The sequence below is a fragment of the Taeniopygia guttata genome, chromosome 3 (assembly GCF_048771995.1).
Source record: "Taeniopygia guttata chromosome 3, bTaeGut7.mat, whole genome shotgun sequence".
NCBI lineage: Eukaryota > Metazoa > Chordata > Aves > Passeriformes > Estrildidae > Taeniopygia > Taeniopygia guttata.
Genome location: NC_133027.1, coordinates 106,717,753 through 106,728,065, shown reverse-complemented (window position 1 = coordinate 106,728,065; position 10,313 = coordinate 106,717,753). Strand labels below are relative to the sequence as shown.

At 57.5% G+C, this 10,313-nt stretch overlaps 1 protein-coding gene across 2 annotated transcripts; it reads right to left on the bottom strand.

The window, feature by feature from the left end:
- Positions 1–4,625: 4,625 nt before the first annotated feature.
- HLX (H2.0 like homeobox) lies at positions 4,626–8,834 on the bottom strand. 2 transcript variants are annotated; one of them, XM_030269163.4, is made up of 4 exons: positions 7,712–8,830; positions 6,962–7,141; positions 6,317–6,501; positions 4,626–5,518 (listed from the first exon to the last, which is right to left on the bottom strand). In XM_030269163.4, the coding sequence occupies exons 1-4, from the start codon at positions 8,280–8,282 to the stop codon at positions 5,177–5,179; spliced, it is 1,278 nt and encodes a 425-aa protein (XP_030125023.4). In that variant the 5' UTR covers positions 8,283–8,830; the 3' UTR covers positions 4,626–5,176. The 2 variants fall into 2 exon arrangements, with proteins under 2 accessions (XP_030125023.4, XP_030125024.4); XM_030269164.4 differs by lacking the exon at positions 6,962–7,141 and having other exon boundaries at positions 7,712–8,834.
- Positions 8,835–10,313: the final 1,479 nt, after the last annotated feature.

Here is a 10,313-nt window from a genome sequence, read left to right as displayed (position 1 = left end):
CCGGCCCGGCGGGGCTGTCGGGCCGCCGGCGCTGCAGTGCGATCGGCTCTGATTGCCGTCAACGAATGTCACCGGCAGAAGGAAAAACAAAAGCTGCCTCCAAAGATCGCGGAGCAGAATTTGCAAGGCTCCTAAAGACACCAATTAGCAAAGGCTAAACCCATTAATGAAGTGGCGGCTCTCTGGTTTCAGCCAGGTGGTGCAGATCAGAGTGCCTGTATCTGCAGCAGAGCCCCGCTTCCCTCCGGCCGGGACCTCACAGCAAACCTCCACATCAATAATACGCTTAATGGATCTCATTAGGGCTGGGGCCGCGAGTCCCGGCCTGGGAGCGGCGGAGATGAGGGGAGCAGGAGGGGAGCAGGAGGGCAGCGCTCCCCGCGCCGCGCCGGGACGGACCCGCTTCCCTCCAGGGGCGATGGGCGGCGGGGCCGCTGCTGCTTCCCGCGGGTCCTGAGCTCGTGGTTCTGCACGAAATGCATTTATAGACAGCTCTTTCCGAGATAAGTGAGACCTTGGTATCGCCTCACCGGGCTCGCCAACCCACACACCTCCCCTTGCTGCGGAGCTCCCGCAGCGCGTACCCGAGCCGGGGCTGTGAAAGGGGAGGGAAAGGGGCTTCTGCAAATCGATTGAAAAAGAAAAGCGCCCGGACCACACCTCTGTAAAAAGGGACCGGGAAAAAGGGAGGAAATATTTCCGCTTCAGCCGGGGAAAAACATAAAAAGAAAGGGGGGAAAAAAGGAAAACCGAAGTAGTATAAACCTGGCCGAGGTGAGCTAGCATATTTAGCTAATGGAGGTGGACTATGAAAAGAGACCTCATATTTCTCTCCGAGGAGTCTCTCCAGGTCCGCAGACGAGAATACACACAGCAAACGTTGTGCTTGAATTATAGCTGAGGCTTTGCTTTATTTGAATTCACTGGTGTTTATTTAAGAAAGTGAATAAAGGTTTTGTGTAAACAGCCATTATTTCTGATGAGCGCTCAACAGCAATAAGAAGGGGGTGGTTTTTTTAGTCGAGATTGTGGCAAAAGTTGACATTTTGGAGATTGCAGTTTGTCTTGCCGACGCCAGTCAGTCCCGAGGCATGAACTGCAGGGAAAGCTGTGTGTGCCTGCGAGTGTGAAACGGCGATGCCGAGCGAACTGGGGTCTGAAAACAATTATTTTTTAAGACATCAGCTTAAGCCCGACATTAAAATAAAATAAAAATATTTTCCTAAGGAGCGGGGCCGGTCTCGCTCTGCTAACGAGGGAGGCGAACTCAGGTTTCGCTGCCGCCGGCTCCGCGCCCACGGGGCTCTGGGGGGAGCAGCACCGAGGCGGGGGGACCGCGGCGGACACCCCATCCTGGCCGGGCAGGACAGCGGCGGACCCCGATGCCAGTTCCTCACCCGGCCCTTTTGCACCCTGTATCTCTTAATTAAAATATTGCTTCTGTTTTGTTGTATTATTGTTTGGTTTTTTGGGGTTTTTTTTTCCCCTTCTAATGTGGCTATTATTTCTGAGGTTGACTCGGATCTCTGGAGATGGGAGGTCTCTGGTAAGAAATCGGGCAAAAAAGAAAAGTATCTCATTGGGCTTCCTTACACAGCGCCCGGGAAAGGTGGGGTTGTTGGTAAGCTTTTCCCCGGGAAGAAGGCCGGCCGGACCTGGCTCTGATCAGCCCGGCTGCGCATCTCTGCCAGTGTGGATGCCCCCAGACAGGGCTGGGATATTGGGGCGGCACGGCGAGGCCTCCCGCTTCTGTATTAATCCGATTTCCCATACATGCCAGGCAGGAGGAGGCAGGAAAACCTCTGTACTCCGCGCGGCAGCGTCTATCGCTCCCGCTTCTTGGTCCCGGGTGGGAAAGAGAAGCAACGAAGAGAGTTTGTGCGAAGATCCTGCTCTGGCCGGGACCGCGGGGACCGGGGCAGCGCCGGGGCAGCTCCTGCCGGCCCCTCCGAGGGGACCCCGGCCCCGCCGCGCACCCCCTGTCACCCGGCCCGCAGCAAGAGGGGCTTGCGGGGCCCGGCACACACCTGGAAAGAGCCACAGCGGATTTAGGGGAGGTGAAGAGACCGCCTGGAAAGCTGCTGCCCCCGATTAAAACACTGTCGGGATTTTGGGGTCGGCAGTGAAACAGCGAGCTCGGGCGTCTCTCGTTCAGAGACAACCAGCATCAAAAGCCTTTCGGGTTATCAGGCCATAACAAGCAAACAAAATAGAGGTTCTCCCAAGCTTTCTTTGACCTGTTCTGGGAGCGGGGGTGTTGCATTGCACTGCGGACATATCGCCTTCGCCCGCCAACGGCGTGGGAGCTGCCCGCGGTCACGACATTGTCCCGATTTTATCCCGCAGAAATCGAGCAGCAACTGCAGCCTCGAGGGACGGGGGAAATTCCCTTCCTTGTAGAGAGGGAGAGAAATCCCTCCACGGGCACATCATTCCCCAAACTCGTTTTCGTGGCTTTGCTGTACCTGCACATGCACTGAGGAGCAAACTGGAGAGATATAATTAATTTTCCCTGTAACTGGGGGGGAGGAAGAAACCCCTCCTCCCGCTCCACCACTTGCCCCCTCGGCCCAAACAGCACAAAAAGCGGGCGCAGGACAAAGGAATTTTGTCCCATCTCTTCCATTCCGACCTGAGTATCTTTACCCAAACCTCGAGTCCCAAAAGCATTATTTCCCACCCACTCCCTTTTTTTTTTTTTTTTTTTTTTCCGTGTTATCTTAAAATGATGCCATAAAGGCATTGCCTCGCTCTCTCCCCGACCCCAAATCCAGACGGACACTGTTCCCGTTATTGGGGAGGCCGAGGTGGAGAGAGCCTGGCCCCGCGCAGCCAGCCCTGAGCTAGAGAAGACGCAGATTTCTTTAACCCAAAGGAAGAGAAACTCTTTCCCGACGCGCTTTTCCTTTCTCATCTGACAAGAGCCGCTCCATAACCCTCTCTCCTGCACGGGCTAGTCTTCAGGAAGCAAACTCAAAGAGGCAAATTCCTGCGGTTCCGTGAGCCGCACCACGGTAGTTTATCGGGGGAGAAACAGTCGTGTTTCGCTGGGCGTCTGTCCCGCATCTTCCCTCGCATTTAGGGGAGTTCCAACATGATGGCAAATCCCGCGCTGATGGGCGCAGCCGCTTTCTGGGGCTGAACGAGAACTGCAGGGCCCACGCCGTGCCCCGATAAGTCGGGACACCCCCTCGTTTCCTCCTTGGCAAGGTCTTAAAGGCAAAACATTAATTTACAAGGCCCTTCCAGATAATTTCTTCCCCCGTCCCACTTCTCTGTCCCAAGAGGGGTCGGTCAGGGACGGCACCCCGGGAGCGCTGCCCCCGCGGGCATCCAGGAGCGCATCAGAACTTTGTGTGCGCCCTCCTTGGAGGTCACCCTGCCTGCGCTGGCTCTGACGGAGCCTCTGCCCTCCCGGTTTCACCTTTTTTACCAATTTACCCGTCCCTCCTTCGTCCCACAAGACGTCTCTTGGCCTGCTGCACACCCCAGCTCCTTCTCCCAGGGCTTCTGGTGGGGGCATTCTGTGGGTGCTTAATTCCCTTTCCTCTGGGCTTTGCTCTCGCTAACAAGGGTGGCCCCCAGGAGAGTGTCCTCCCCGGAAAACCCCCCCCGGCCTCGAAGGATTTGTCGCCTGAGCCTTCAGAGAAGCAGCGGGAGAAGGCCAGACGTGCACCCGCCTCCACATCGCTGGAGGACATTGGCATTTCTCTGGTCTTTTGCTTTATTCCTCTGTCTCCCCTTTCTTTCTAGCGAAGTCCCAAGTTCAGTGCCCATCGGCCGAGCCTGTGGGACAGAGGGAGGGCGGCTCGGCCTCTCCTGCCCCTTCCTCTGCCTCCGTGAGCAGCATCCCGGCCCCCGCGGATTTCTGTGCCGAGGCAGAAAGCTCTTCCCAGAGGGAAGCAAGGGGGCTGCTCACCGCCGCGGCTTTCGCTCTAATCCGAGCTGCTTGGCAAGGCAGGAGGGAGAAGCGAGCTGCCCTCAGGAGCAGCCCCGGGAGGAACGGAGCACGGAGTAGCGCGGCGCTTTCTATTTTTCCGAGGGCGAAGCTGACGTCGGATCCCGGCCTGGATCCCCGGGGAGTCCGCACGCACCGAGGGGGGCATCCACGGGGATGGGGGGAGAATCCGCCCCGGTGTCACCCTACCCCCGCCTGTGTGACGTCACAGCGCGCCCCCCACAGCCGCACAGCCGCGCTGTGACGTCACGGGGGCTTGCGGAGCGACAGCAAAGCGCGGCAAAGCCAAGCCAAGCCAAGCCAAGGGGAGCGCATCAAACATTTCGTGCCCCCCACCCCCTGCGCCCCAAAACTGCCCCGCCGGCTCCGGGCAGCGGCGGTCGGACAGCCGAGCCCAGCCTGGCATCAAAATCCGCCACACACGGCACAGGCACATGCGGGGATACGAATGCCACTGGTGACTTTCGCATCGGGGGCATGACTTTGCGTCATCAAATCCAGTCCTTGTCACTGCCTTTGTTAGGGAAAAAAAAGGGAAAAAAAAAAAAATAGAAGGCTGCCTGCGGAGGCTCCGAGGCGAGGAGAGGCAGCTGATGCCTTCGAGCAGGGTGGAGGAAGCTGGGGCAGCCACGCCAGCCCTCGCCCCTGGTCAAAAGACTGACGTGGCTACAAACCATAGCAAACATTTTATTTACAGGAGTTTTATATATATATATATATAATATATATATATTTATATATTTTGTCAGTGCAGTATTTCTTGGCCGGATTATTCGAAGCAACAAGTTGCAACCAATGAGGACGTTGGCAAAATACTTCACATTGTAAATTGGTTGGGAGGTGGGGCGGGGAAAGGTGGGGATTTCGGAGAGCGTTCTTTCAGTCCCTCGCTTGGATTTTCCTTGGAGAGAACGAGGGGCGGGTAACGGAGAATTAAAATTAAAAAAAAAAAAAAAAAAGAAAAAAAAAAAAAGGAAAATCCCCCGGTCTCCTGCGAGCAGCTCTGAGGGAAAGGCGGCCGCCTCACGCTCTGCCGCCCCGGGGCTGGGGCTCCCCGCTCCTCCTGCGTCCTCGGCCCCTCGCCCCGGGCCGGGCCGGGCGCTGGCCACAGGCAGGAGCGGGCCGGGGCCGGGGCCGGGGCCGGTGCTGGGCGGCCTTGCCGCGCTCCCGGGGCGGGGGGAGGAGATAAATTAGCGCCCAGGTCCCGGGCCGCCCCGACTATAGACCGCTCCGCGGCTCGGGGCTGGCGGCGGCGGGCGGCGGGGAGGGCAGGCCGGTGCTGCCGCAGGACTTGCCCAGCCCGGCGGCGGGCACGCTCCGCTCGGCGCCCTCAGTCCGTTCTGTGTCGCTGGGGGCCATGTCGAGGGACTCAGCGTCGCTGCTGTCGCTGTCGCCGTCGGAGCGGCTGGGGCTGCGCTCGGGCTCCCCGGGGGCGGCGGGCGGTGCTCCGGCTCGCTGGGCCGCCGGCTCCGGCTCCGGCGGCGGCTCCTTGTCCTTCTGGGCCTGCGCTTCCTTGGAGTGCCGCCACTTCATCCTCCGGTTCTGGAACCACACCTTCACCTGCGGCCGCGCCGCCCTTAGACGGGCGGCACGGCCCCACCGCGCCCCGCACCGCGCCCTGCCCCGACCCCTTCCACCGCGCCCGGCAGCGCGGGGAGATGAGGAGCGCCGTCCTCCCCTCCCGCTGCCCACATCCTTACTCCACTGAAGGGCTTTTTTTTTGGCTTTTTCCTCCTTCTAGTTTGTGTATTTAAATACCGCACATACCCCACCCCGTGTTTGTTTGTTTGTTTGGGTAGGTTTTTTTTCCTCTCTCCTTCTACTTCTTCCAGGAAACCAAATCTTGCTCAAGAAACCACAGCGTTATACAATTCTGTGCGCTGCGGGCCCTCAATAATGGAATCATTACAGAGTGGCGTTTAATGCTTCCGTTTGAAGAAGTGTTTTCACTTCCTCAGAACGAAGGATTTCACAACGCAAGGAAAGATTTAGAACAAAAAAGTTAAAAAAAAAAAAAAAAAAAGGGATATTAAGAACAGTGTTTTCGCTTCTACTTCCTTTGCCCTAAACTGCCTCCTACAGCAAATTGCACTCCAGTAAAGCGCACACTGGTGGCCTGCCCTGGCCCCGCTCATCTCTCCACCCGGCCTGCTCCTCGGTGGGCAAAACAAAGGCGAAAACTCCGCGCCGGGCCGCGGTACGCCGCGGAACCTGGGCGCAAGAGATGCTCGGGGTGAGGTGCAGCTCCTCAGACAGCCTTCATTATAAAGGAAGGGAAATCACTTTGAAACCTCACTGTCCTCTGGTATTAATCTAAACTGGAAGTAAGGTTTGAAATAAAACCGAAGCCATTCTTACTTGAGCATCTGTCAGCCCCAGCATCGCCGCCAGTTGCTTCCTGTCCGGTTTGGTGACATACTTCTGGATTTCGAACCGTTTTTCTAAACCTTTCCTCTGCAGGTTGGAAAAAACAGCCCTGGACCAGGAGCGTTTCCTCTTGTACGTCTGGGGCAGAGTGTCCTTGGTTAGAACTGCGTACGGACCTGGGATGGGAAGACAAAAGCAGGGGAAGAGAGAGGGAGATGGCGTTATTAATATCACAGGCTGAAAGGGAGCCTTAAATCGATCTGAATAAGAGTTGGAGTGCGATGTGCAGGGAGGGCCCGGGCTAGCGTGGCCCTGCCTGCCCGATGGGTACGTGTCCTGTCAGTTTGTGCTGCTTCGGGCGCGGGTGGAGCTGTGTGGAACCCGAATTTCTTACTCTCCCACCTCCCCGCTTTTTCTTTCTCAGCCCAGGTTATTACTCCTGTACTCGATGGGATGGTCCTCTAGATCAGGCCCTAGGCAGCTCTTCCTCCCCCCACCCCACGCAGCCCGGCTTTTGCCCAAAATCGTACACCCCGGCCTTGCAAAATTGCCTGGCATGTCCCTCCGGGAGGAAGGGGCCTGCTCCAGGACAGAGGGCCCTGCGGCACGGGAGGGTCGAGGAGGGACGAGATGTACCTGGAAAAGTGTCTTGAAACTGGTGCTGCACTGAGCTCCTTGGGTTTGTGTTTAAGGGACCCAGGATAGCAGAGGCCTCGTTAATGGGGTCTAGAGACGCGAAGAACTGGCCGGCGGAAGGCTGCAAGTTGGGGAGATGAACCCCAGATTGGCGGCTCGTAGTTAATAAGGAGGTCAGATCTGCGAGCACAGGAACAAGGAGAGCTCTGTTATACCGCGGTCGAGACCGACAACCCGGCATGATTCGGAGCGGGTGCCCGGTCGGAGGGTCTCGGGGGGCCACCAAGCAGCCGTCTCCCGCCCCCAGGGGCTCTCCTCGGGAGATGCAGCCATGCCCCGGCAGTGAGACATCCTCCGACATATTTACTCCCTTGCTCAGGATGTTTACAGGCTGCGAGGGGAGATGGATTGCCGCGAAAGCCTTTAACACGGGCAGCGCCTCGAGAGGCAGAAATCCCCGGCCGCTCCGGGAAGTGCGGAGCGCTCCGCTCGCTATTTTCACGTATTGCTATTTTCCCAGGGGCGCAAGCCCTGCGCCCCCGGCTCTGCCGTGCGGAGGCCGGGGAGGGGAGGGGGGGAGGCTCAGTGAGAGCTGTTAGAAACTCTGATTTATAACTGTATTTTTTTTTAATAATTATTTTCTCGCCTAGATCGAAAAGTTTTCAAATCGCGGGTGTAGTCGCTAATCGCAGTACAAGTAAAGAGCACCGAGAGCGCTAGCAGGGAAAGCGGACAAGCCAATTTCTCTACCTCTCAGCGTGTTGCCTTCCTTGACTTTGGGGTCAAACTCCGCCGATAAAATGCGGTCGATGCCGAATTTCAGGTCCTTGCTGGCGGGCGCCGGCGCCGAGCCGTGCGTGTGGCCGCCGGGCAGCCGGGCGGGGGCCGGGGCGCCTCCGCCGCCCGCCGCCGCCGCCGCGGGGGACCGGTGCTGCGGGGGGCGGTGGTGGTGGGAGTGGTAGGCGGCGGAGAGCGGCGAGAGGCGCGGCGGGAAGGCGGCGGCGGCGGCGGGGGCGTCGGGGGCCACGACGGGCGTGGGCCGGAGCGGAGAAGCCGCGGCGTGGAAGGGGCCGCCGTGGTGCACGGCTCCCAGCGCGGCCGGCATCCCGGTACCGGGCCCTCCGGACAGGCTGTCGGCGGCTCCTGCCGCCGCCTCGCCGCCGGCGTGGAGGATGTCGGCGATGCAAAAGGACGGCTTCTTCGCCGCCGCGGCGTCCAGCGGGAAGCAGCCGCCGGCCGCCGGCCCCGAAGCAGAGCAATACGCCGCTGACCACAAGCTGAAGTTGGAGGCGTAGAAAGGAGCCAGCCCGGCCGTGTACATCCTGCCCGAGGAGGGGACGCGCCGCTCCGCAGCTCAGCTCCCGGGTGCGCGCCGCGGAGCTGCCCGCGGCCCCGGGCGCATGGGGAGGGATGGCGGGGCGAGAGGCGGCTGGTGGAGCACTTCCCGGAGGGGCAAGGACGGAGAGCCAACCACCAAAAAATGACGAAAAGAAAAAGAAAAAAATTAACCCCGAAAATTAAAAAGTCCCCAGAACCCACGGCCAGACGAAGAAAGCGAGCGGGCGAGGAGCGGAGCGGAGCGGCGCAAACAAAACAAACCCAAACCAAACCCCCTTTCCTCGCACTGGGGGAAGAAAAAAACATCCACCCCTCCCCAAAACTTTCTCTGGCAGCGAGCAGCCCTCGCTCCCTCCCCACGCCCAATCCGCGATCCGCGGGGCCGGGCAGCGCCGCCCGCCGACACGCCCACGCAGGGCCGGGGCCGGGCTCGGCCACCGCGCCCACAGCGCCAGCTGCGCGGCCCCGGACCCGCGATTCCGAGCGGTTTGCCCCAAAAAGGACACCCCAACACACACCTATACCCCATTAAATTGCGCTCTCCACTCTGAGCAACCACTTTCCCCCTACCGCCCCACTCAAAAAAAAAAAAAACAACAAACAGCCAAGGTCTCCCCGCTTGCTGCCGCCGCGATTTCCAAAAGTTTGAAAGAAACGCGCGGGGAAATTTTTGGCTATTGAAAGCAGGTCTGTCCTCTTGGAAACGATTCTCAAGGAAATATATTTCCTTTCCGGATAAATGAACCTGGGATAGTCTGGAAGAGAAGGAGTCCGTGCTGATGCACGCAATATATGTATTTATGAGAGCTCCCAGATATTCTGGGCCCAGGACACGTTGAATCCTGCATTAGCAGCGATTAATTACCTGATGTTCTTTTGACGACAGTGTAATCTTACGGTAGTTTTTTGTCAGGTTCTCCATCCCGGTGTCTGCATCTGCTTGCACACTAATAACACTTTAAAAACTACTTTATAATTTCCAAAACCTTTGACGAGAGAACTATCCCCATTTTTTTTCCAGTACACCAGAATCATATGCTATATTTACTGCAATGATTTAGGGACAAATTTATGAAAGCATCTTTGGCGTATTTTTTCCCTCTGCTCTAACATCACATTTGTCCCAACCTGACTCTGAAAATCAACTATTTCTTTATTTTTAGTTTTCGTATAACTAAAGCAGACACTGTCGTTTTGAGCAGCCTGCCGTGTCGGACGACTGCAAGTTTGCTTTGATTTTGTTACAGGAATATCACATTATTTTTTCCAAAGCGTTTCCCAAATTCTGACGGTTTGAGGGAACCGCCAGGAAGGCGAACTATTTTTATTTCGCCAGGTATGAAGATGTACCTTCTGTGGGAATATTGAAACCACCTGCGAGCGAGAGTGAACACGTTCCTTAGCCATAACCCTGTTCTATAAAGGGTGAAGGTGAGCTGGCTCCCCGGGAAAAGCCAGGCACCTCTCTGGTTTGGTTTTGTTCTTATTAATGGGGCAAAACCAAAAAATGAAGACGGGCTGGCTTGCCAAGATATGTCCGAAACTCGAAGGCAGCGAAAAAGAAACGTTGATCATGTCTCAACTTTTCCTGCCTCGACATCGGAAAATCCCTTTTCCTTGCATCTCTCCTCAGTTCTCCCTCACGGCAGCTGACCCACCAACATCCTCAAACCGAATCGAACGACTCCGGTTCCGCTCGTGTTCGCAGCGCCGGGCAGAGCCACCCCGCCAGCCCGCCCGAGGGACGGGCAACGAAGCGTGCCTTGGGCGCTGCATCCCGGCCGCAAACCGCCTCGTTAAATTATTGCTGCAATTACCGCTGCCACCCCGGAGCCTTGGACCAGCCCATGGCTGCTCACCAGGCAGTCAAGGCAAGGGGGAAAAAAACCAATAAAACTAAACGCAGCGGTTTTCCCTTTTTTTTTTTTTTTTTTTTCCTTTTTTTCTTTTAGGAGCTGATTTCCAAACTCCTCTCGCCTCGCTGCCGTGCGGGGCCCGTGGATGAGCAGCAATG

Coding starts and splice junctions, on each gene's coding strand:
- HLX (XM_030269163.4), bottom strand. CDS start 8,282: ATGTACACGGCCGGGCTGGCTCCTTTCTACGCCTCCAACTTCAGCTTG. Junction 7,142..7,711: donor GGAAGGCAACACGCTGAGAG/GTAGAGAAATTG, acceptor CTGTGCTCGCAG/ATCTGACCTCCTTATTAACT. Junction 5,519..6,316: donor TGGGGCTGACAGATGCTCAA/GTAAGAATGGCT, acceptor GCGCGGCCGCAG/GTGAAGGTGTGGTTCCAGAA.